This window comes from Ips typographus, linkage group LG1, assembly GCF_016097725.1.
Source record: "Ips typographus isolate SLU linkage group LG1, UJ_Ityp_2.0, whole genome shotgun sequence".
Lineage (NCBI taxonomy): Eukaryota > Metazoa > Arthropoda > Insecta > Coleoptera > Curculionidae > Ips > Ips typographus.
In genome coordinates this window covers 14002931-14029550 of record NC_138422.1, presented here as the reverse complement: position 1 = coordinate 14029550, position 26620 = coordinate 14002931, and the positions used below count along the sequence as shown (strand labels likewise).

The following is a 26620-nucleotide window of genomic DNA, read 5'->3' as shown; positions in this document are numbered from 1 at the left end:
AGCACTAAATTAAGTATCAATTTTATTAATTTTCTTGAAAAAAAAGTTAAAAGAAATCGTAATTACCGCTACATTAAATAATGCACACACATAACAAAGCAAATTAATTATAGGTCATGTATCTAGGCGTAGCGGAGAACTTAGCATACGACTTAATGACTTTATTGACCGCCTCTAAAAAGTCCTTTTCTGTGGCCACCTTCCTCCTGGCTCTGATTGCAAACATGCCAGCTTCAGTACAAACTGAACGAATTTCAGCACCAGTCGAATTAGGACACAATCTAAAAACAAATAAAGAATAAAGATGCGCTTGTTTGTAATTTTAAACAAGCTGTCAAACAGGTGTGGAAAAACAAAAACTAGCGTCCCAAAGTTGACATTTACATCTGTTATTTACTAGTTGCACCTTGTATTTACACTTCAAAATACAAGGCGCAAATGTTTTGCATTTGATCGTTTCATGTCACTGCTGAATGAGCTTCAAGTTATAACAACTGTTACCTATAAGCCACACTGCAAAGTGGAAACAGTCATAACTGTCAAATTTAACGACTTAAACTGTTATTTTGACGTCACATGTGCCAGATTTAATTTAACTCGATTTGTTCGAAATTCGAAAGAAGTTTGCTAATTTACTTTTTCATAAATTCTGCATGGAGAAAATTACCTTCGGCCATCAATAGATGACGAGCAATTAAAGTTATAATAAACAGATTATACATGTTTACCTGGCCAATAATTCAAATCGAATATCCCTTTCCACACTCATAGACCTAGCGTGAATCTTAAAAATGTGTGAACGCCCCTCCAGATCAGGTAATCCAAACTCGACTTTCCTGTCCAACCTTCCTGGACGCATTAAAGCAGGATCTAGAGTGTCTGGCCTGTTGGTCGCCATCAAAACTTTAATATTCCCTCTCGGATCGAAACCATCCAGCTGGTTGATCAGCTCCAACATGGTCCGCTGGACCTCATTGTCGCCGCCGGCGCCGTCATCGAATCTAGCGCCTCCAATAGCGTCGATTTCATCAAAGAAGATCAGACAAGCTTTTTTGGAGCGGGCCATTTCAAAAAGTTCCCGAACCATTCTAGCACCTTCTCCTACATATTTCTGCACCAGTTCCGAACCGATCACTCGGATAAAACAGGCGTCAGTTCGATTAGCGACAGCTCGAGCGCATAAGGTTTTTCCTGTTCCAGGTGGGCCAAACAGTAAAACTCCTTTAGGGGGTTCGATTCCAAGTTTAACAAATTTTTCGGGCTAAAATGTGTAACAAAATGCAGGATTAAGTAAATGAACGCCAAATCCACTGAATGTTAGTTAGTTCTAAGTACAAATCATAAGAAAATTTGTATAATCTTTGAAGAATGAAAATCTAATGCCGGGTCCACATTAAACCGACAAAGGAGAAACAAAACAGAAACTTTATGTTTTTCAACAATTCTGCAACAAAGTTGGAACATTTTAGCAACTTTTTTTCGCGCCTCTGCTTTGTCGCCTTATTCCCCAACAATTTTGTGTCCCGTCGTTTGTCCGTAAACATCAAAGGGTTTCTGTTTTGTTTGCTTTATGGGAAACTGTGTCGATTCAGTGCGGACCGAGAAACAAAACTTCCAATATCGTTTGCGTGTGGTACTGTTAAAGAAATAGAATTTCTAAAATTCGTATTGTTACGGTCTGGACCTACTATGCTCGATAGTTCTTAACAAGCGCTCGCTTCGGGATGAAACCGATGCGCCGTAATATCTGGCCGGGCGCGTATTAAAGTAGGCCACAGTTAGGAAGCGCCGGACCTGGAACAATCGTTAATATTCGACGTAAATCGCGAAGCGTTTCGCGGTCATTCTAGAACGTGGTTTGCGAATATAAAAGACGCGGTGTAAACCGCGGGAGTAGTGAATTTGGGAACGCGGTTAAGTTTAAATAGCGAAGTAATTGTGGAATTGTAGTAGTGTTTTTAGTAGCTGTGTTAATTATTGTACGGAGTGTTTTAACGTGTTAATAAATTTATTAATTGTTCAGTTAAATTGACTTTGTGTGAACCCACGGGAAAATCGTAACAATTGGTGTCAGAAGTGCGATCAGACTTTAGTGCGACGTGAATTGGAACTAAACTTCGGGTTAGAGACTTGTGTTCAGAACCGGACTAGAGATTTTCGGAACAGTGGTGTGTTAAATTTATTTTATGCCAATAACAAGACGTCAAAGTGCAAACATGGAGGCCCAACTTGCAGCTATTATGGCAATGCTTGGAAAACAAAGAGATTCGACAGCAAGACAAAGAAGAACAAGAAAGGATTCGACAAGAACAAGAAAGGATTCGACAACAAGACAAGGAAGAACAAGAAAGGATTCGACAAGAACAAGAAAGGATTCGACAACAAGACAAGGAAGAACAAGAAAGGATTCGACAAGAACAAGAAAGGATTCGACAACAAGAGAAGGAAGAACAAGAAAGGATTCGACAACAAGAAAAGGAAGAACAAGAAAGGATTCGACAACAAGAAAAGGAAGAACAAGAAAGAATTCGACAACAAGACAAAGAAGAAAAAGAAAGAATGAGACAACAAGATATAGAAATGCAAGAAAAACGTAACGTAGAAATATTGAACGGTCTAGCGGGGACCAAAACAGAAATCCAAGAGTATGTAACCCATAGTCTTAAAAAGATGGAGTGTGATGTTGAGGAAAAATTAAAGGATGTTCGGGAAGACATTAATGATGTTCGGGACGACATTAGTAAAATTCAGATTGATGTTCGGGAGGACATTAATAAAATTCAGAATGATGTTGAGATAAAGCTACGCGACTTAGAGCAGAAAATTGACAGCAGAGGAGCCAGCTCTACAGTGATCACCGGAAACGGGCTCAACAAGATCAAGCCTCCCACATACGACGGTCAAACTTCATGGGCAACGTACCAACTCCAATTTGAGGCCGCTGCAAATGCAAATAGATGGAGTAACGAGGAAAAGGCTGTAGCACTGGTGGTGGCATTACGAGGACCTGCATTGGAGCTGTTACAGACTCTGCCTATCGCCCAACAAAGCAACTATGACGCATTAGTAGCTGCATTAGAACGACGTTATGGGGGTCAGCATAGGAAAGGAGTGTACCAAACACAATTAAAGGCAAGACTGCAGAAAACTGGTGAAAATTTACAAGAGTTTGAGGCCGAAATTCGTCGCCTTGTGCATCTGGCTTACCCAGCCGTCCCGGATGAAATCCAAGAAGAACTTGTGGCACAGAGTTTTGTAGATGGGATTCGAGATCTGGAAGTAAAGAAAATGCTGAAGATGTTCAAAGGAAGCAACAGCAGCGAATTACTAGTTCGAGCGCTGGAAGTTGAAGCTGCGTGCAATGACTTAAAGCCAAGGATCAGGGCCGTGACTATTCAAGAGGAGAGAGAACCGCCAGCCGATCATGCTGCTACACCAATGAATGAAATTAAATCAATGTTCGGCCAATTAGTGCAACAAGTGGCAGCATTAGGAAATGGTCTTTCCACACAGTTAGAACGATCACGCCCGATCACGAGAGTGGAGTGTTATCGATGCGGACGTACGGGACACATGAAACGAGATTGTCGAGTAAGGATACCGTCCCGCTCTCCAACGAGGGACGTACAACCATCCAGAAGGGACCAGGAAAACTCCCACTAGTCAACATTACGGGGCGAATGTTGACTAGCGAAAACAAAGCCCCCAGAATTATCTCCATCAAAAGCCTGGGTAGATCAATGGGAAGCCTGAACGTAGATGGAAAGGTGGATGCGATGAACGTTACTTTTACTTTGGATACCGGTGCGGCAGTATCTTTGATCCGGTCAAACCTTGTGGATAAAAGTCAAGTTAAGCCTTTACGAAGAAGTATTCTCCTGCGCACTGTGACTGGAGAATCGGCTAAAGTTTTAGGAGAAATAACAGTCAAGATTTGCCTTGGAAGGATTACGTTTTACCACACTGTGTTAGTAGCGGATATTGAAGATGAATTTATTCTGGGAATGGACCTGATTCGTCAACATGGATTTTCTTTTGATCCCGAGCAAAATATCCTAAGGTTTGGAAGTGAAGAGTTCATCCTGTCAACCAGTCACCGCTGTGAGTCACCCATTAATGTTTTGGCATCTCAGACAGTAAAAATAAGCGGCAATTCCGAGCAAATAATTATTGGACAATTGGAGCAGAATTCTGGGAGCTGTGTTGGACTTGTACGAAACCCGGACCGACCAGGAAGATGCCTCATTGGGAAATCACTTGTAAATGGAGGAAGTGAAGTCCCAATAAGAGTTGCAAACATTTTTCCAGACGACGTCAAAATCAACAAAGGCGAAATTATTGCGGTATTCGAGCCTGTAGTCAAAATAACCAATTGCGATGGGTTACCAGAACAGGAGCAGCAGTTGGGGGAAAACAAGCTCTTAAATGAACTTGAAAAGACCTGGAAACATCTGTCAACACCACAACTGAAGAAGGCTCGGAAACTGATTTTGGACCATGGTAGCATATTTGGAACACCGAACAATATGGGAAAAACTACCATTGTAAAACACCGAATTAACACCGGCAATGCACAACCGATTCGACAACCACCTAGGAGACTACCAATAGCCAAACAACAGGAAGTGCAGGAATTAGTGGACAGGATGCTTGACGACGGAGTTATAGAAGAATCCTGCAGCCCTTGGTCATCACCTGTTGTTCTGGTCACTAAGAAAGATGGATCAAGCAGATTTTGTGTAGATTACCGAAAACTGAATGACGTGACCAAAAAGGACAGCTATCCACTTCCCCGTATCGACGACACACTGACGACTTTGGCAGGATCCTGTTGGTTTTCTACTTTAGATTTGAAGAGTGGGTACTGGCAAGTTGGCATTGAGGAGCAAGATAAGGAGAAGACTGCTTTTTCTGCTGGAAATGGGCTGTACCAATTCAATGTGATGCCCTTCGGACTTTGTAATGCTCCTGCTACGTTTGAAAGACTAATGGAAATTGTGCTTCGTGGCCTTAACTGGAAGACTTGCTTGGTTTATCTGGACGATATCATGATGATGGGAAAAACTTTTGAAGAACATCTGGACAACTTGCAAGAAGTATTTGCTAGAATAGGTGGTGCCCATCTTCGATTGAACGCCAAAAAGTGTTGGTTCTTCCAAAAGCAAGTCGAATTCCTTGGGCATGTGGTGACGGTCGACGGAATCCAGACGGACGACAAGAAGATCCAAGCAATTAGAGAATGGCCAGTACCAAAGGATAAACACGAACTCAGATGCTTTCTAGGACTTGCCACCTACTACAGACGGTTTGTGGAAGGATTTGCCAACATCGCAGCTCCGCTACATCAACTTACTGAGGACAAAACACCCTACTGTTGGAATACCCAATGTGATCAGGCGTTCAGAAGATTAAAGGCCTCACTTTGCTCCAGTCCCATCCTCAGTTATCCACAACCAAAAGGAAAGTTCATTTTAGACACAGATGCCAGTAATTCTGGTATTGGAGCTGTATTGTCTCAAGTCCAAAACGGAGAAGAACATGTCATAGAATACTTCAGTAGGAAACTTACCAAAGCAGAACGGAACTACTGTGTAACGAGAAAAGAGCTACTGGCAATAGTAAAATCAGTCGATCACTTTCACAAGTACTTGTACGGACAGGAATTTTTGATAAGGACTGACCATGCGGCACTCAAGTGGCTCCTCGGAATGAAACAACCGGAAGGACAAGTAGCAAGATGGCTTGAAAAACTCCAGCAGTATAATTTCAACATCAAGCATCGACCCGGAAAGCTGCATAATAACGCAGATGCTCTATCAAGAAGACCTTGCGCCGAAGAATGCAAACATTGCCAGAAAGCGGAACAACGTGAGGGAGTTGTGTCCATCAGAATGGTTCAGCTGAAGACCGATGATGAATGGAGTCCCGATGAGATCAGGAAGGATCAACTAGAAGACAGCGACATAGGCCCATTGTTGTTGAGAAAGGAACAAAGCGAGCCAAGACCAACATGGCAAGACATCTCTAGCAAAGGCCTGACGTTCAAAGCACTTTGGGCTCAGTGGGACTCGCTTGTGGTTGAAGGCGGCTTGCTAAAAAGAGCTTGGGAGAGTGCCGATGGAAAAGAGATAAGGAAGCAGCTGGTAGTTCCCAGAGGAAGGGTCGACCACGTACTGGAGGAAATGCACAATGGAAAGACTGGTGCTCATTTGGGAGTAAATAAGACTTTGGACAAAATCCGGCAACGCTTTTACTGGGTGAACTACTGCCAAGACGTGAAATCATGGTGTCGACAATGTTCCATTTGTGCAGCTAGCCACGGACCACAGACGAGATCCCGGGGACCTATGAAGCAGTACAACGTAGGATTGCCGTTCGAACGTTTAGCCATAGACGTTGCTGGGCCTTTTCCTGAGACCAACAGAGGCAACAAGTACATTCTTGTTGCCATGGATTACTTTAGCAAATGGCCTGAGGTGTTTGCGATTCCAAATCAAGAAGCCAGCACAGTCGCTGATATTCTCGTCGAAAATGTCTTCAGTAGATTTGGTGTGCCGTTGGAGTTACACTCTGATCAGGGACGAAACTTTGAGTCCAAGCTCTTTCAGAGGCTCTGTGACCTGCTAGGCATTAGGAAGACCCGAACAACGCCGCTTCATCCTCAGTCGGATGGCATGGTCGAGAGATTTAATAAGACCATAGAGCAACATCTCTCAAAGGTTGTTGATCAGCATCAGAAAGATTGGGACCAGCATATTCCGCTCTTCTTGATGGCTTATAGAGCAGCAGTCCACAACTCAACGGGACAGTCACCATCTAAAGTTCTGTTTGGTCGAGAACTGCGACTTCCATGTGATGTGGTGTTCGGATCTCCAACAGGCCAAAGCACAAACATTGAGAACTACGTTGACGAGTTGCAAGACAGATTACTGAACGTCCATGATCTGGTCAGGGAAAGTCTGAATCTAACTAGCGACAAGATGAAAGCTCGTTATGATCTGAGGGCCAATTCGGGAGGGTTCCAGAAGGATGACAAAGTTTGGTTGTTTAACCCTCAGAGGAAGAAAGGCAAATCACCAAAATTAACACCTGTTTGGGAGGGACCTTACAATGTGGTAAAAAGGTTAAACGATGTCGTGTACAGAGTCCAACGCAGCCCCAAAGCCAAGATGAAAATTGTCCATCTGGACAGACTAAAGAAATACCACGGATTAGATGAAGCGGATCGGGACGATCAGCTTTAAGAGGGGGGCAGTGTTACGGTCTGGACCTACTATGCTCGATAGTTCTTAACAAGCGCTCGCTTCGGGATGAAACCGATGCGCCGTAATATCTGGCCGGGCGCGTATTAAAGTAGGCCACAGTTAGGAAGCGCCGGACCTGGAACAATCGTTAATATTCGACGTAAATCGCGAAGCGTTTCGCGGTCATTCTAGAACGTGGTTTGCGAATATAAAAGACGCGGTGTAAACCGCGGGAGTAGTGAATTTGGGAACGCGGTTAAGTTTAAATAGCGAAGTAATTGTGGAATTGTAGTAGTGTTTTTAGTAGCTGTGTTAATTATTGTACGGAGTGTTTTAACGTGTTAATAAATTTATTAATTGTTCAGTTAAATTGACTTTGTGTGAACCCACGGGAAAATCGTAACAGTATTTTTCTTCTGTATCGCTGGTCCAACTAATTGTAACAAACTTTCAAAATCTTCCCTAGACATTCGTAAATAATTGGTAAAACTAGAAGGTATCTCGCCTGCTAAACCAATGTCGTCTTCACGGATATCTCTAATCAAATGTTCGACTCCGTGACTCGTTCCTCTGCGCAAAGTGGGTCTCACCCAAAAACGTCTTCTTTTCTTCTTCAAATTTAACAAAATATAATAATATTCAGTACGAAAACGGTAACGAAACATGCTACAGTGTGGACTGCAAAGACAAAACTGAAACATGGAATGTTTGTTGCTGTTTTGTTTTTAATAAATGGTCTGTGATGTGGACTTTGTTTCACAAATGTTTTGTTGCATAAAAGTTTTGTTTTGGTTTTGTCCGTTTAATGTGGACTCCGCATAACATGTGATATTCACCTTAGAAGCACAAAGTATCACAACGTTGCAATGATGAATTATATCTTTTTGTGTAAACTTCTACAGTCAAAATGTCAATTGTGTAGTAGAATTTTCATCTTTCTTAAATTACGCGACAGTCTCGGAGGTGTGACGTAACGTTCTTGGAATGGAGCTTTCTTTTTAAAAGGAAGTCCAGTTATGGCGGCACCGAAATTGTGATTTTGGGCAAATTATGTTTGATTTAATTTTACGTACGGAAAAAATAAATTTCTTAATTAAAGTATCCTGACAAAAAGTGGAAAAGAAATTTGACAATTAAGGCTTTGAGAGTATAAAACGGTTATTTTGAAAGATACAGGATGATCCAATGTATCAATTTCAAGTTCTTCAAATCTATTTTGAAATTGAACTAAGTAAATTCAACAAATCAACCTGCATAATTTAATAAAAGTGAAAAATGTCGTTATATTGATTTGTTTAATACTCCTACCCCTTGGACTGATCTGATGTCTGGATCATACAATTTCCATTAAATAATTCAAAATTTCATTTTGAGAGTTACAGTGTGATTTAAGAAACCAATTTGTAACTTTCCAAAACTAGTTTTCATTACAAAAGGAAAAAAGTCAAATGAATGACTTATTTAATAACAAAGACAAATGAAACTAAAAGTAATTCTGAATTTGACAGGAGTGAGTTTTAATACAGTGTTTCAACTTTTAGATAATTATGCTCTATATTTACAGACCTGGCAACATGGTTATACTATAGGGTGATACTTTTTCTAGGGCACAACTTCTTACTACCTCAAACTGTTTTTCAGTGCTCTACTGAGGTTTAAACACATTTTCATTGGATTTCTGCTTGCAATAAAGAAATCTTGTATTTTTTGTCTCTGTGATTGACTTGCGTATTCAGGCTATTAAATAAAAAAAATCTTTAATCTTTGTTTACAAAAATACCTTAAAACTATACTAAAAGTTGGCATACTGCAGGTTTCAAGCTTGCCAACTGTAATATCTCCTTTTTTTTGAACACCCTGTTTATATGAACTTTTGTCTTTGTTTTTAGACATAAAATGGTCTCAAAGTTAATGCACTGAATATTGGGTTACCTTGTATATAAATGTGTAATCCTCAAGGTCTTCCTTCAACCACTATGTAAAGTTATACAGTAAAAGGTTTGTGGTCCATTATTTTTACAGTTACAGAGTGATTCAATATTATGATTTCATCTTCCCAAAACCTTTTTTACTGGTTAAAACAAACTAAACTGAAATCTGAACTAAACAGTGTGCAATTTAACAATCTTTTTATTCTGTTATTTTGATAGTAAAGGGTGATAGAACATATCAATTTCAAGCCTTTCAAAACCTTTTTCCACCTTGTATAGAAAAATATGTTACAACCATGTTATTTAATAATACAGATTGTACTGAACTTGCCTAAATTTGACAGTTCCTTAAAAAGTTACTTTGACCGTTGCATATGCTAAGTTTACATGTGCAGCAAATCTCAGCACAGGGGGTAGTTTGTGATTGGTCAAAAAAAAGTAGCTTTAAGCTTGCTGCTTTTTCTTTTCCAATCACAAACTATGAATAGTGCTGTGATTTATGCAAATGTAAAATTACCATCAATATACCAAACAACTAATTTATTTAATAATAAATACAGCTCAAACTAAATTCTGACCATACATTCTGATTTTAAAAAATCACACTTAACTTACATGTAACAGAGGAGTTTCAACAACTTCCCGAAGTTTCTCAATTTGTTCCTTACATCCTCCTACATCACTGTAAGTGACATCAGGTTTCTCCTCCACCTGCATCATGGTAACTGTAGGGTCAATCTTGGGGGGCAAAGGTATATGGATTTGGTACTTGTTCCGATCCACACTGTAAACAATGCATTTATATAAATACTAATTTTAGTGGATCAGAACAAAGTAAACTGACCCAACTCTCATGCCTTCCTCAATATCGGTAGGAGCTACAGAATCTGCTAGATCAACCACAAACTTGGCAAACTGTTTCACATTTATGATGTATTTAGGATCATCACTGTCTGCATTGATGATTTTAGTGCATCTAGCTACTTGGAGTGGCTGCTCATTTTGTAAAGTCTTGAAATATGGAAATTTTAGCAATGTACATAAGTTTAATAGAATGTTATACTTGTTTATCAGCAGCCAAATCCCATAAAGCTGGTGGGGCCAGCCCAGTGTCAGACTCTTTGATTCCAGTAAGTTCATTTACTCTCTTTATGATTGTCTGGATGTCTTCCTCCACAGTTTTGATAGTCTTTGTGTATTGTCCTTGTCCCTGAAATTTTCAAATGAACTACCTTTATAATATATTAATATTTGAGGTATAACTTGCACCATGCAAATGACTATGATTTTATTGTGAACTATAACAACTTTAAAACTAATGTCTACTTGGTACTTACATAGGTTTTAAGTAGGGCAATATCACCTTCGTCGAGAGCTGCAAATTGAGTTAAATATTGTTTAATAAAAAATAAGTAAAAAATTCAGTATACTTTACATTTAATTCCTTTTCTTCCTGCTCAGGCTCCGCTTTTATCTTTCGCATATCATCTCCTAAATGGTCCGGCATTTTAGACTATTTTTTTTTGAAAATTACAGTCCTAAAATTTGCTTTTTGTTAGAAAAAACCTTTGTTGGAGGAGTTTAGGTTGTTTTGCTTTGAATTGGAGGATTTGAGGATTACAAGCAAAATTTTTCTTTAAATGTCACACTCACTGTCAGAAAATTTATTTGTCAGTGACGTTGACGTTTTACTAATTGGTCGTATTCGTTTTAGCACTCTATGCAACAAGCAGGGTAAATGTGAGGTCATAATGACGTAATTTTACATTTTATCAAATTACGAATTTTTCCAAATTACGTCATCGTGACGGCACATACGTTCTGCTCGCTATGCTCCATGTGGCCCGCTCGTTTGTCACTAGTCACTGTCAAGAGTGTCAAGCAAAACGATATTTTCGATTTGCCGGTTCCTTGTTCCTTCTTGTATGGTAAAAAAAGTGTCTTGTTTGATCAATTTGAAGTACAAGTAAGACATTTTATTAATTTATTTGCCTTTATTAAGTACATGAGCAATAAGCAATAAACAGTTTCAAATCACCTTTAGCAATTCAACTCGTAAAATCCGTATTATGGCAGATCCCAGAATAAGAACACTGAAAATCAAAACAGGTGTTGTGAGAAGGTTAGCCAAAGAAAAACTTGTTTATGAAAAAGAAGCTGATCAACAAAAGACTAGGTAAAATCTTTCCTATTAACTTTTTGTAGTATTTTCACACACCCCTGCTTAAGAATATAATTTAATCCTATTGGTGTGTTACCATGTGGGGGGTGCCATCTATTTATAGCAAAAACCACTCCCTCCTGCTGTCCTCTCATTATTAGAATTTATTTTAACATTTACTAAATAGTAAATACCTATTTTGACATAGAATTGAAAAACTAAAGGCCGAAGGACGCGACGAACATGACATTAAAAAACAGGAAGAAGTATTGAGAGAATGTTTGATGATGATCCCAGATGGACAGAGAAGACTTTTAGTTGCCTATGAGGAATTGAGAGGTTTTTAGACAATTGAGCAGGGGTGCTGGTTGATATTGTTGTATGACAGATTTCAATTTTTTTAAACCTCTTTCTATGAATCACCATGAATAATGAATCATTATTAACCTTCATATGAAAGCATTGTCTTTATCTAATGAGTAATAACAGGTTTAGTACTAAGGTACTTTATGATAGTATTACTGTTTCCAAGGACAAATTTTACTAGTGTAAAACAAAATTTGATATCAAATTCGTCGTGAATAAATTCACCTCAATTTCTTCACGAAATTAGAACCTGTTCTAATTTTCCTCAATTTATTCACACAAATTTGATGTTTTTGCGCAGCAGCGCAGCCAACCTTAAAATAAAAACGGATAAAGTGAGGTTAGATTACCAAATTAACCCTGTTTTAGGGTGACATTCAGGCATGTCTTTGTACTTTTTGTTCACGCTTGGTTCTGACGTTTGTTTATTTCAGCTTTCTTGTTTGGCGATCTATAGTTTGGCGTGTAAAATCTTAAATTTACACGCCACTTAATTTACGCGGCCTACGACGCCATTTTGTCTGTCATTTCTAGAAAATAGGTGAAGTTTTTTTAAAATGAGGTGCAAGTCAATATTTTGACAAAAAATTTAAAATGGCGGGCTGGTAAGCCATTTTGTCTGCCATTTCTTAAAACTACGTGAAATTTTCTTTAAAATGAGGTACAAGTCAATATTTTGGTAGGAAATTCAAAATGGCTGCCTGGGACGCCATTTTGTCTGTCATTTCTTGAAACTACGTGAAATTTCCTCAGCATGAGGTGCAAGTCAATATTTTGACAGAAAATTCAAAATGGCGGCTTGGAACCGTAAAAAAATACAGCTTTTTTATTTGTCAAGTTACAGTTGACGTCTCGGTGTCATTTTATGTTAAAATTTCCCGGAAAAGACGCTGGTGTCTTTTCCGGGGTCAATTTTTCCTTAATTTTCCGTAAAATTTGAAACTTTGTCATAACCAATATTGATCATCAGACCCTTGGATGGTTTTTATAACAATTAGAGCATAAATTTATACAGGTATTTTGGAGTCTGAGCAAGATTTAAAGGAAACCGACGAGTATTCAGCCGCTCAGAAAGTTCTCGAAGACGCTAAACCTCAGTTACCCGCCCAAGGCGAGGGGCACATGTGCTAAATATTGTGGACAAAGGACTATTTAAATTTTATGTCAAAGCTTTTAATAAAAGTAATTTTTTCTTAATAATAGTTATAAGTGTTCTTAAAAGTGAGATCGTGGACGGACCATTAATTAGACTAATTTTGAATAACAAAATCAAGTGCATTTTTTAAGTTTTAACTCTAGTTCTAATCATGAATTACTTCACCCATCACCAGCCTATTGCCATGACGAGCCGACAAGCCTCAGAAGTGGCTGCTCAAATTTTCCAGAGACAAAATTTAGATAAAGCTAGTGTTTTAGGTAAGTTAACATTACAAAACTTATGAAAAATTTTGAATTGAAAATCACTTTAGATGATATTTACAACAAATCGAATGACGAACTGTGGGTAGAAACGTGGTTGCAACAAAATAACATTTACCGCCCTTTGCCTAATTTGAAAAAAATCAACATTCCTATTAACGCTATGGGTATACACGAAGCAAGGTCAGAATTGATTAAATGCGTGTCTTTAATGGAAAAATTGAACAAGGTAATAACTAACAAACACACAGTATTAATCCAAGTTTGAAATGGAAATTTTGTGGGGCAGATTCAAAAGCATTTGGAGAAAAACGTTGCAGTCATGTCCAGCGCTGAATGGAAGCACAAAGCTGTGGAAATTGGAATGGTTAAAGACGAATTCACTAAAATAATGTGTAAATTCGATAACCCTGAAGTACTAAAACATCTTAAAGTGTTGATTAAAAACCGGAAGAAGAAGCGGCTAAATGATAGAAAGCGTCGTGACCGCAAAATACTGATAAAAGAAGAAGAAACGGCAAATCGCATTAAGTTACACAAGGAAATTGATGATTGGCTGAATAGTAAAAAAGAAGAGGTAAGTTGTTAATAAATTTTTAAGCATTAAATCTGAAATAGTAGTAAATTATTTTTCTTTACCATAAAAACGCCTAGTAAAAGTTAAAAACTCGTTCCACCTATCTTTTCTTCTTATAACTTTTGTGGTTTGATATTTAATATGAGACCAAATTGATCAACGCAAGGTAGAATTGAATCAACCTTAAAACATTTTTAAGGTTGAAAGAGTCAAAATGGAAGAGATGATGCAAAAAGATGCTGACTCGGTACTGTCAGAAGTTACTAAGAAAAAGTCGGACGCTAGAAAACAGTTAACATTGATAGGTGCCCTAATAAAGCTCCGAACAGTCAGAGAAAACGTAGCAACGCAGCGAGGCGAAAAAACCTCTCTAGCGGATCGTAGAGCCTTCAGCATTACCACGGAGAAACTGATTAAAATTTGGGAAAACAGCCTCCAAGTGTACCTCAAAGAGGAGCAGGGACTCAAATTGATGTTGGGTAAGTTTTACTTCCTTGTCTCTGAATTAAGATGAAACCCGATTTTAATGTAGAGAAAAACCAAACGGAGGATTCGAAGCAGGCGAAGCTAATTAAAGAGAGACGTCTAGTGGAGGAGTGGAAAAGAGCTTTGTTCGGGCATTTACACACCATACCGTCCAATAATCCGACTTATTGGGCGTTGACTGCCGCCGAACGCGAACTGGAGACTTTTATCGCAATACGAAAAAGTTGGGACACGTTTTTGGTTCCGCCTGAGAACGAAAACGGCTCAAAAATTCCTATTGGATGGGTTCTGCCGGATCAAAATGCTAGCGACGGGTGGAAGCGTTACTTAGATGATAGTGTTTTGTTTTAAAATGTGATGAGTGCTTTTTTCAATATATTTTGTATTATTCATTCTTAAATTTTCGTTTGTTTATTCTACTACAAAAATTTCAGTTAATTTCTTAACGATTCAATACTCAATAATTTCAGCTGGCTGAACTGATATCAAAGTGCGATTTGAAACAAACCAATTACTGCTAAGATTGACATGATAGCTCTCATTAGAACTAGCAGTTAGCGTCAATAAATTGAATGACATTTTTCAGTAAAGTCCCAAAACGTAAAACGTCACGAATTTGATCTAAAAAATTGTCATACAACAACCAAAAATATATGAACTGACCTAAAATATACCAGAAAATAATGTATTGTAATTTACAAAATAATATATTGAGAGTTTTAATAACCAATTTTGTCTGAAGAAGCAGGTTGTTCTTGACAAAGTTAAGGGTTAAAATCAAGCCTAAAAAATGGTAAAAACAAATGAAAACCCAACATGAGTCACTAAATCAATAGAAGCCAAACTGATGAAACTAATGCGTTAAAATGCCATAAATTACGACCAAATCTAAGTTTTAATTGGGGAAACTGGTACTTTGGCCACCAAAATACTAAATTAATCTAACCCATTGTATCTCTTACCGATTTTGCGACACACAAATGTGTAGGACCTTGTATTTTACCAAAGGAAATTAAAAAACACAAGAAATTCCAGTTTCGATTTTTTTGTATAAATCTTATTACGAATTTAAAATAAATCGAACAACAATATAGTATATAAATATATAGTATAACAAATTAACGAACTAACGTTTCTACGACAAACATAAACTTTGAAATCGGCATACTGAAAACTAAAGTATAAAACGTAAAAACTATATTATGGATATCCTGTATAAACAAAAGAATACCGTTATAATTCTAAAAAATAAACCTCAAAATAAGAGCTAAAAATTCTCAACAAATACTTAAATTAAGGGAATGTATGGCTTTGTGTGTCGATAAAATTGGTACTCTGGTTTGAGAAGTTACACTACAGAGTGTCCCATAAATAAGCACACCACAGGACGTTAAAACCTACGATTTTTGTCCTATACATATTTGTCTGCAATTTTAGAAAAGAAAACCGTCAATTTCATATACATGGAAAGAAAACTAAATAAGTTTTACGTCGGGATCCCCCACACTCGCCAAGTCGGGTTTATGGACCATTTAGAATATGATATTCGTCCACCTGATCTGTCACAGTCAAATCTTGTCTCAGTTTAAGTTGCCCTTAAAACCGACTTGCCAGTGCTGGCAAGGAAAACGGGCATTAGTATCCTTTTTTTTCTAGATAAAGGCAAACGATACCCAAAAAGCAAAAATTTTTGTTTTTAGATGCTTTATCTATAACATTTATTTGAAATCCTTGTAGCTCAAAAACGAAGTCATTTTGACAGATCTATCTATATAGCGCAAAAAATGTTTGCTTTTAACCTTCAGCAATCCTAAAAATATTTATAGGACACTCTGTAGAACAAAACACTTACGACTTTTCGTTCTCGTCACTATTCACTTTTTCACCTCCCGTCTCATCCATTATCGGCATCTTCGCTTTTTTTCGTTTGGATCCCATAGAATGGACCAAACAAACCTCGATTGATGCTCCAGCTTTTTGCAAGTAATCGAGCCATAACAATTGGTTGGGCGCCAGCCGATCACCTTCCCCCTTCACCTCTACGAACTTGTGAATCTTTTTGTCGACGTTCCACACTAAAAGATCCGGCATACCGCTGCTGTTTTCCCTCAAATCTTTGATCAGCCTTAAACAAGTTTATATGTAGCAAATTGAGTGGATAAATAGAGGTTTTGTAAAACCTTTCAAAGACTTTTGCCATCACTTTTCGACCAAGAACGGTAACAAGCACTTTCACGGTCGCGATGTCTGGAATAGTCAACTCAATTGCTCCGAACGGGTTGAGTTCGTGGGAATGTTTTGTCCAGTTTTCAGTAGCGAATTCCATGAGACGTTGGTCCGACCATTCGGATTCTATGATGGTAAACAGTTAATTCGATGTTTTAGTTATTTTGTTAGTTACAGTTATACCAAGTTCCATTAGTCGGCGGTGTATCGGTTCCTGTCTCTTTTCATAAAAATACCGCGTAAACATGTCGAGAGGAGCAATTTGTAGTTTACTAATAAATGTCCCTGGGATTACTATTTCAGGGTTATAAATTATGTCCCAAAAGTAAAGCATTAAGAGAGCTTTAATCAATGATCCTTCACAATGTTTGCCACCTGGAAAGCCTGACCTAAAGACAAGAAACGCTGTATAAATAACTGAATTAATAAAATTTTAATTATCATGTGATGTAAGCAGTAAGTATTAAAAGTAAAAGTGACTGTATACTTAAAATTAATATTTAAATCAGTGGAATCTGCTCTGTTTTTAGATTCTTGTTTTACTGTCAACAAGGTAGTTATTGAAGGTCTCTTCAACTAACCACAGTAAAGCACTGGCTAAACTTAAGCAGCTAAATAAGGAAAAAAAACGAAAACCGAAGAAGACAAACCATCAATAAGTAACAAAAATAAATCTAAAAAGGCTGCAAAACCCGTAGTGGAAATGGAAGTAGGCGAGAAAGAATACTCCACCACTGCGGGAAAAAAGAAACTTTTGAAATACGATATAAGAACAAAAGCAGGTTTAGGGTCTGAAAATTTTGCGCGGAATTTTAATGTCTGTCTGGAAACACTTTCTGTAATCAACACAAGACAAAAGAAAATGTAGTATCACTGTGAAAGAACTTACACTCTATTAGATTAAAAATCCTTTCTAAATTAACTGGGAAGCAAATTACTTACTCTGAATAATAACCTAAAGCAACGTCTTCCACAGACATGGTGGTCATTTCCTGGTTTCCTTTCTTAATATAGGTTCGTTTCCTACCTTTGACATCTGAACGAATGCAATGGCAGTCTATTCTTGCTTTAGGAAAATTATCGGTGATAGCTTTGGGAGATAGCTGGGCGATGCGATCGTGGTATAACTGCTCGATTTTATGTATTTTGCTTGATTTTAACGGGCGAGCTAAAGCAGCCAATTGCAACTTATCTTTTTCAGTTAAACGATCGCTTTTGGTTTCAAGCACGTCGATTAAAATTTTTGCGGCCTGAAAATGTGTAAAAACCATCATATAATATAAAATACTATAAAAACTTAGATTCAAAAAATTAACAAAAAACACTCACTGTTTCATAATTAATAACATCCAAATGTCTCATATGTAGCCAGATGAGCCTATGATACCAAAATCCCACTTTCCTGGAGTCGGGGAATTGTTTTATTAAACACTCCAACCATTTTTTCACCTCGTTTGGTTTGCCATGCATTTTGGTGTGCACATGTTCACAACAGGTTGACAACACTGAACAGTAAACATGTCGAGCAGAAAATCGCTTCAAATGAGGAGCGTTTTTATGTTCGCGACAATCGTCCTGTTCCAGCCCAATTAGGTTATTGTAAGCATTAATACCGATTGTACAAATATCTGAAAACGATGACAGTAAGTGCGCTGAATGGTTTGCGTCATTATTTGATATTTGTACCAGCAATTTTATCCGGAGTTGCTCTGTTGCCTAAAATATTGTCCAGTTCTTTGCGAACTTGTAAAGCTTTCGCGTAAAGTACAAACTTTTCTCTGCTATAAAACACCGGATAATCTTCCCAACTAGTTTCAGGAAAAACCACCCTAAACTCTGTCATTTGTCTGAAAAACGCTTGTACGTCGTCAAAACTATCGTTGGTAAAAGTGCCTAAAGTGTATGCGTGGAAAAAAGCCTGACAAATGTCGTCACGAATTTTCACAGCAAATCCCATTTTCTTTTCTATTTCATCTCGCACTCTGTCTTCCAGTGTTATTTCCGTTAACGTCTTCTGTCTCCGAATGGCCGTCAAAGTTGCATCAATCATACTTTGTTTACTTTTCTGACGCGAAACTATCCGAAGCTCGGTCATAATTTCTTTTAGGTCCTTTGTGTCTAATTGGTCAAATAGTTCCAACATATTTTTAGATTTTTTATAGTCTAAAATATCAAATAAATTAGTTTTCATGAGTTTAAAAGTGGATTTTAAAACATTAGTACCAGTGTGAACAAACTCTTCTTCTCGCAAATACTCAAAAATGTCGCAGATACTTTTGTCACCGTCGGTAATATGCAGTTGGGCTTTGGTGCAGAACTTGAAAATGTTGTACCACGATTTTTTCCAAATAAACAGTTTCATAACAAAATATTTCTGATCGTCTTCCATTTTTTCAAATCGTTTTAGTATGGAACGTTCCTCCGAATTCAATAATTCCCTTTAAACAAAACGTACAATATTATAAGCTGTGTTTTATTTAATTGACATTTATGTTAATTTTGATCTCCCTGTACAGTTTATATTAGCAAAATTTGTAAATATGTTCTAGAGAGTCAGACTCTGATGTTAATTTGTTGACATAGGTTTTGTGTATCTCCTTTTTAATGAAAAATTGGAAATGTAAAATTCAGTGTGACAGGAGTGGAAAAAAAGATTGAATAGTTCATAAATGCATAATGTGAATAATACCAACTATTTGAATAACTCAAATAGGACTATTATAACACACTAAGAAAATTTTTGAGCACTCTGTGTGTTTTAAGAATAATTCCGATTTTTTTTTAAAACGAATAAGAAACACATACTAGTACGTAATTACTCTGTATCATGCAAAATGAATACTCACTTTAAATGTATACTGGATGTAACTTGATTAAATAATCTTATTAATTCATTTAGTTGTCGTATCTGAAGCTGTTTTCCCTCTTTCGCTTTTAAACTCTTCAATTCTTGATTCTTCCTTGGACTGCCCTTTGAAGGAGATCCAAATTTTCTCTTTGGAGAACCGCCTGTCGACTTGGAAGGACTAGACAGGGGAGTTTTTGAAGTAGACGGTTGATGCTGATCAATAATTTGTGTTTTCTTTGGAGTTGCCGGCGACTTTTTGATAGACGAGTGATTTTTTACGGTGCCAGTTGATTCAATTCGTTTTTGTGGTGTTCTAGAGGATGTCGCGACTGTTTCATTAGACTTAAACGTCTGAATAAGGAAAGGTTTCTTTACTGTGCTTGTTGAGTTTTTGGTTTGACTGGATGTTAAAATTGTGCTTTGGATCATGTGTGGAAGGCTTTTGGCAGTTGAGTTATTGATATCAGAGACATTATTTATAGATGTTTCAGCGAGCGTTTTTTGTGGAGTTTCAGCATTTGTTGCAACTGATTTGTTATTCTGAACTGTACCAGGTTTGTGGACGTTGATCGTTTCTAGTGATTTAAGTGTAGAGTTTTTAATATGGTTGGGTGTTAAAATTATATTTTGAATAATGCGTGGTGATGCGATAGTTTTGATATTATTTGCCGACATAATAGATCCGCCAGCAGATTTGTCTTTATCATCCACTCCGTTTGGTTGTTTATCTGAGTTTTCCTTACCAACTGCCGTAACATTCTTCAGTACTTTACTTGAGCGTTTGCTTTTCCATGGAATTTTAGGAGTACTAAGTTTAACTAATTTGGCATCCATTTCTTTATCATTACATTTAGTAATCTTATCATTGTTGTTTCCTTCAAACAACAGTTTTCTTTTTACAGGACTTTTACTTTGACTGGATTCCCTAAATTTAACCCAAACATAACACAACATCATTAAAGTAATAAAGGCCTTACCCTGATTTTGTTGATGATTGCGAAGTTGAAAAACTGTCAGATATTGCACTTTGGGTATTCACACTTACAAAATTGTTGGGATCATTAGTTATTAATTCACCACTAAGTGGCAAGGCACTGGGACTAGTTGGAGGGTCAAATGTAGTATCCATAACACAACTTAAGTAATCATATATCATTGTTCGGTTTGAACTGCCAGACCCATCACTACATGGTGAATCTAAATTTAAAACTTCAGTATATTGTTTGTTAGTATATGTAGTTTTAGCTTGGATACTAAACTAATTAATTGGTTACCTACCTGTTATGAAAGTATCTGCATCTAGTGCATTCAGCTCAGTTGTTAAGCAGTTTTTCCCATTTGGAGTTCCTGAGATATTTGTGAAAAAAAAAACCACATTAGTAATTAAACATAATAATAACAAGAATGTAGAAAAAAGGTTTATATTGCGCGATTCATATTTTTACACAATACAAACTTGCTATTTATTTGTTTATTGATAAAACATGGAACAAAATCAATAGAAACACTTTGAAAAAAGCTATAGTCGGCAAATAAAAATAAAACTACAATGTAGTTTTAATAAAGGAAAAAGAATGTAATAAATGGTGTTTGTATGGTATGTGATGGTAGATTGAAAATGAGAATTGTGGAAATATTTTAAATGAAACAAAAAAATTCTGTACATACATACAATCGATGTCTACATCGATGTTTACTTGATACAATTGGATAAAGGTGACATAGATTAAAGAGTGATTTATAGGCGTTTCAAGTTAAGAGCAAGTATGTAGTAAATTAAGTAAAATTTGACAAAGCAAAGAAAGCTGTCAAATGTTTAAAGACTGTTTAAAATGAGCTCATCACTTTAATAAATTAGGAAAAAAGTGACCTACAAGGACCTACCACAAGGCCTACCACAACAAAATGGTTGGAAATTTCTTGAAACACTGTTGTTGTCATTTGCACAAAAAAAAAACATTTACTTATTAGGGCTTCTATTTGAGTCATTGTTAGTTTGAAAATCATCGAAATTTATTTCTTTGGGAAAAACCCAATGGAGGACCTTTAGAAGCTTTATTATCTGTTCAGGAAGAAAATAAGAAATTTTAAGACCTTACATATTCTTACTGATTTATTTTTTTGATACTAGAAGGTGGCAGCTGCTTTGAAAATTTCCCGCAAAACTGTTTATTCGATTCGGAAAAAGCAAGCAAGTAATCTTATGATTTCCTCACCTAGAAAACGTAAATCGAAACGTTATCGACGGGCCATGACCACTGATTTATCTGAAAGCATTAAAATGGATGTTCGAAATACATTATATGATATGTACAACGATAGTATGTTAATAATAGTAAAATATATCTACTTTTGTAAGAAACATCTATTAACATTTCATTGTTTCCAGAGACTGAGATTTTTGGGTTGCATTATAGATTTTTCATAAAAATTTCTTAAACATATTAATAATAAAGTCATAAAAAAAATAAAATAAGCGTCTAAAATGTTTTCCAGCGGGTTTAAAATGAAATAAGTGGATTGCAACCTGAAAATGAGATACCTATGAGATACTACAGCATCACTCAGAATGTCTTTTTGTTGTATTTATTTTAGAGGAACATGTAATCATCCAGAACCTAAATCAAGAGCTTAAAGTTAAAGAAATACTACATATTGGTGATTCATTTCTGCGAATTTTGGTAAATAAATTAGGTTTCAAATTTAGATGGAATTCTATGATCCAAACGAAGACTTCTCACAAATAAAAAATGTTATTTCGGTCAAGATATTTTTGATTTGCTTTGGTATAAGGTTGTTTTAGTGCAAATTTGCAGCCAAAGATCTCTACTTTCTGACTGACAATACACGCAAAATTTTAAAATTTTAAACGTGAGGAAGCTTTAGACACGCCCTTTTCTATAATATGAACACAACAGGTTTGTTGAGGAAAACTTGATTTGATTCTCAACTCACGGTAAACTCACTCCGCGAGAACAGTAGTTATATTTTTAGTGTAAATATGTAACTTATAACATTGTTTCCCATAAGTATTTTTTCTGTTCCTTCATTGTTTTTTTGGCAAATGGTAAAAAGCTGAGATTTTCTAATATTATGAGTGTCATTGGCCCACATACCACATAGCATTTTAAGATGTGCTGTGTTTTAAGTGCATTCCATATTAATCAAATAATCACCATAGTATTATCACAGTTTGTTGCTTGCTTTGTTGTTATGTGGTGCATACATCCTCTCTGTTACTGATATTTTCAGTTGTGTTGCCATAAATCACACAAAAACAAAACTAAGATATTGTTACGGTTTGGGCCTACTATGCTCGATACTTGATGAAACCGATGCGCCGCAATATCTGGCCGGGCGCGTATTAAAGTAGGCCACAGTTAGGAAGCGCCACACCTGGAAGATTCGAAGCAAATCGCGAAGCGTTTCGCGGTCATTCTAGAACGAGGTTTGTGAATATAAAAGAAGCGGCGTCGACGAGAGAGTAGTGGTAGTGTAGTAGTGAATTTGGGGAACGCGGTAAAGTTTAAATAGCGGAGTAATTGTGGAATTGGAATAGTGTTTTTAGTAGCTGTGTTAATTATTGTACGGAGTGTTTTAAAGTGTAAATAAAGTTATTAATTGTTGAGTTAAATTGACTTTGTGTGAACCCACGGGAAAATCGTAACAATTGGTGTCAGAAGTGCGATCAGACTTTAGTGCGACGTGAATTGGAACTAAACTTCGGGTTAGAGACTTGTGTTCAGAACCGGACTAGAGATTTTCGGAACAGTGGTGTGTTAAATTTATTTTATGCCAATAACAAGACGTCAAAGTGCAAACATGGAGGCCCAACTTGCAGCTATTATGGCAATGCTTGAAAAACAAGAAGAGAAACAAGAACAAACAGAAAGGATTCGACAGCAAGACAAAGAAGAACAAGAAAGGATTCGACAACAAACAGAAAAGATTCGACAACAAGAGAAAGAAGAACAAGAAAGGATTCGACAACAAGAGAAGGAAGAAAAAGAAAGAATGAGACAACAAGATATGGAAATGCGTCAAGAAGATAGAGAGCGGCAAGAAAAACGTAACGAAGAAATATTGAACGTTCTAGCGGGGACCAAAACAGAAATCCAAGAGTATGTAACCCATAGTCTTAAAAAGATGGAGTGTGATGTTGAGGAAAAATTAAAGGATGTTCGGGAAGACATTAATGATGTTCGGGACGACATTAATAAAATTCAGAATGATGTCAAGATAAAGCTACGCGACTTAGAGCGGAAAATTGACAGCAGAGGAGCCAGCTCTACAGTGATAACCGGAAACAAGATCAAGCCTCCCACATACGACGGTCAAACTTCATGGGCAATGTACCAACTCCAATTTGAGGCCGCTGCAAATGCAAATGGATGGAGTACCAAGGAAATGACTGTAGCACTAATAGTGGCATTACGAGGACCTGCATTGGAGCTGTTACAGACTCTGCCTATCGCCCAACGAAGCAACTATGAAGCATTAGTAGCTGCATTAGAACGTCGTTATGGGGATCAACATAAGAAAGGACTGTATCGAACGCAATTAATAGCAAGACAGCAGAAAACTGGTGAAAATCTAGAAGAGTTTGAAACCGAAATTCGTCGCCTTGTGCATCTGGCTTACCCAGCCGTCCCGGATGAAATCCAAGAAGAACTTGTGGCACAGTATTTTGTAGATGGGATTCGAGATCCGGAGGTAAAGAAATGGCTGAAGATGTTCAAAGGGAGCAACAACAGCGAATTACTGATTCGAGCGCTGGAAATTGAAGCTGCGTGCAATGATTTAAAGCCAGAGCCTATTCAAGAGGAAAGAGTACCGCCAGCCGATCATGTTGCTACATTAATAGATGAAATTAAAGCAATGGTAGGCCAATTAGTGCAACAAATGGCAGCATCAGGAAATAGTCAGTCCACACAATTAGAACGATCACGCCCGATCACGAGAGTGGAGTGTTATCGATGCGGACGTACGGGACACATTAAAAGGAATTGCAGACAGCGGTCTTGTTCTCCAAACCCACAGTGCCGACGAAATCAGGACATTAGAACAAATCACCGGAACTCCTCTGCTAAAAGAAACATTACATGTTATATTTGTGGACGTAAAGGACATTACCAATGGAATTGCAGACAGCTGTCTCGTTTACCGACACCGCAGAACTGGCGTAACCAGGAGCAGGAAATGAAGAACCCGGAAGGACATTTACCGCGATATGTAGAGGATCGTCAAGCTTTGGATAGTGACTTAAGGTATCGGAAAGGACAAATTCATAATGGTTGGAGGATTGGTCAAATCGCGATGGTGACAGATAAAGAGGCTATAAAAAGAATGAAGAGCTGCGTTTCTAAGGAGGACATAATAAAAGGACAGCGCTCAGACTCTGATTTGAAAGTAATCAGAAGATGGTTGGAGAAGGATTTGAAACCGGATTGGCAACAGATTTCCAGATATGGACCAACAGTAAGGGGTTACTGGTTGCAGTGGAATTCGCTTCGACTGCGAGATGACTTAATTACTCGCAAATGGGAAAGTCCAGACGGAAAACGCTTTGTTTACCAAACAATAGTGCCCAATTCCTGCAAAGAGAATGTGCTGCGAGAACTACATGACAGTCGCGGAGGAGGACACTTTGGAGTAAACCAGACTTTGGCTAGAATAAGAGATCGATTCTACTGGATTAACTTCAGAAAGGACGTTGAGGAATGGTGTAAACGGTGTGACCAGTGTTCGTTACAGAAGGGATCCATCACAATTCGGGAACTTGAGAGAGAGAAGATGAAACCAAACAACGACTGTATGAAGATGACACTGGACCACAGACCGACTGGTGGCAATTATAAGGAAGGTGTGGATGTTTCAACCCAGGAGGAGCAAAGGATTAAGTCAAAGATGGCAACGACCCTGGGAGGGACCTTACAATGTGGTAAAAAGGTTAAATGATGTCGCGTACAGAGTCCAACGCAGCCCCAAAGGCAAGATGAAAATTGTCCATCTGGACAGACTCAAGAAATACCAGGGACTAGATGAAGCGGATCGGGACGATCAGCTTTAAGAGGGGGGCAGTGTTACGGTTTGGGCCTACTATGCTCGATACTTGATGAAACCGATGCGCCGCAATATCTGGCCGGGCGCGTATTAAAGTAGGCCACAGTTAGGAAGCGCCACACCTGGAAGATTCGAAGCAAATCGCGAAGCGTTTCGCGGTCATTTTAGAACGTGGTTTGTGAATATAAAAGAAGCGGCGTCGACGAGAGAGAGAGTAGTAGTAGTAGTAGTGAATTTGGGAACGCGGTAAAGTTTAAATAGCGGAGTAATTGTGGAATTATAGTAGTGTTTTTAGTAGCTGTGTTAATTATTGTACGGAGTGTTTTAAAGTGTAAATAAAGTTATTAATTGTTGAGTTAAATTGACTTTGTGTGAACCCACGGGAAAATTGTAACAATATTATTAGCCTCCTAGTCATCTGGCAATATGAATGTAATAATAAGAAACCTAAGCAAATTGCAACAATTTAATAATTACAACAATACTTACCATCACATTCAGAAAGTGGAGTCTCCAGCTCTGAATCAGTATCATCAACATAAAGAACACCTGATACTATTGTAGGTTCAGAAAACCTGTAGGGGGGACATTTCACTTTGCTGAAGGATTCAGTAATACTCATTTGACGAAATGAAGTTCCCTTTTGGGACATAGTACTTTCAAAAATTGTTATTAAAGACTGTGCTTAAAAAGACTAGAATAATATGGCACGAGAATCATATGGCACTTAAAAAATAGTATAGAAACTTTGTTTTTTCTCCTTTTTTTTTAAGGTTCAACTGAAATTCACTTGATATGATGTTTTGTACCAGGCAAAATGTATATTTGGTGTTCGGGGATTTATCACTGTCACTAGATTAGATTAAGTATATTGTGGGTCTGACTCTGACTGTTTATAATCATACCCACAACCTTGAAATTATAAATTAGTAAAATTATGAATTAAAAACAAGGGTTTTATGTGAACTGTGAACATCTGTGCTGTGAACAAAACCACAAATAACATATAATATAACATAACCTTAAAATTTGTTTGTTGTTTTGTAGGGATCGGAAAGAATGTCAAAATCAGGTGATCTAAACAATGGAGGACAAACATGTTCATCTGACTTGTTTTTTCGAGCACTTAAAACTATTTGTGCAAATTAGGACTTGTTGAAAATTGTTGGGTCACACAAATTTACCCTCAATTTCAGGATCAACGCACATTTTTAGGAATAAATATGTCTAAAGACTGGACTGGAGTTTTTTATTGACAGAACAACACAACCCATCTCCCATTACACATGTGAGTTCCGT

General features: G+C 37.5%; 4 protein-coding genes across 8 annotated transcripts; 2 read left to right on the top strand and 2 right to left on the bottom strand.

Moving 5' to 3' along the window:
• Positions 1 to 5: 5 nt before the first annotated feature.
• On the bottom strand, positions 6 to 10829 carry Rpt1 (26S proteasome regulatory subunit Rpt1). Its single transcript, XM_081995909.1, has 7 exons — positions 10604 to 10829; positions 10513 to 10550; positions 10239 to 10385; positions 10020 to 10186; positions 9791 to 9959; positions 729 to 1261; positions 6 to 281 (listed from the first exon to the last, which is right to left on the bottom strand). Exons 1-7 carry the CDS (start codon positions 10680 to 10682, stop codon positions 104 to 106), a joined length of 1311 nt encoding a protein of 436 aa, XP_081852035.1. The 5' UTR covers positions 10683 to 10829; the 3' UTR covers positions 6 to 103.
• A 155-nt stretch (positions 10830 to 10984) lies between these two features.
• Positions 10985 to 12902, top strand: Tbca (Tubulin binding cofactor A). Its single transcript, XM_081995902.1, has 4 exons — positions 10985 to 11141; positions 11220 to 11351; positions 11545 to 11675; positions 12718 to 12902. Exons 1-4 carry the CDS (start codon positions 11101 to 11103, stop codon positions 12831 to 12833), a joined length of 420 nt encoding a protein of 139 aa, XP_081852028.1. The 5' UTR covers positions 10985 to 11100; the 3' UTR covers positions 12834 to 12902.
• Positions 12903 to 12976: 74 nt separating this feature from the next.
• LOC145740344 (programmed cell death protein 7) lies at positions 12977 to 14584 on the top strand. The gene is made up of 5 exons (XM_081995876.1): positions 12977 to 13118; positions 13172 to 13350; positions 13411 to 13698; positions 13898 to 14177; positions 14231 to 14584. The coding sequence occupies exons 1-5, from the start codon at positions 13010 to 13012 to the stop codon at positions 14533 to 14535; spliced, it is 1161 nt and encodes a 386-aa protein (XP_081852002.1). The 5' UTR covers positions 12977 to 13009; the 3' UTR covers positions 14536 to 14584.
• Positions 14585 to 15213: 629 nt separating this feature from the next.
• On the bottom strand, positions 15214 to 26501 carry LOC145740324 (fanconi-associated nuclease 1-like). Of its 5 annotated transcripts, none has more exons than XM_081995801.1 (12): positions 25811 to 26501; positions 20537 to 20605; positions 20236 to 20467; positions 19257 to 20183; positions 18634 to 18848; positions 18097 to 18573; positions 17740 to 18038; positions 17353 to 17660; positions 16594 to 16799; positions 16365 to 16536; positions 16037 to 16309; positions 15214 to 15800 (listed from the first exon to the last, which is right to left on the bottom strand). In XM_081995801.1, the coding sequence occupies exons 1-12, from the start codon at positions 25971 to 25973 to the stop codon at positions 15770 to 15772; spliced, it is 3372 nt and encodes a 1123-aa protein (XP_081851927.1). In that variant the 5' UTR covers positions 25974 to 26501; the 3' UTR covers positions 15214 to 15769. The 5 variants fall into 5 exon arrangements, with proteins under 5 accessions (XP_081851927.1, XP_081851928.1, XP_081851929.1 ...); XM_081995802.1 differs by having other exon boundaries at positions 15214 to 15609; XM_081995803.1 differs by having other exon boundaries at positions 20236 to 20455.
• Positions 26502 to 26620: the final 119 nt, after the last annotated feature.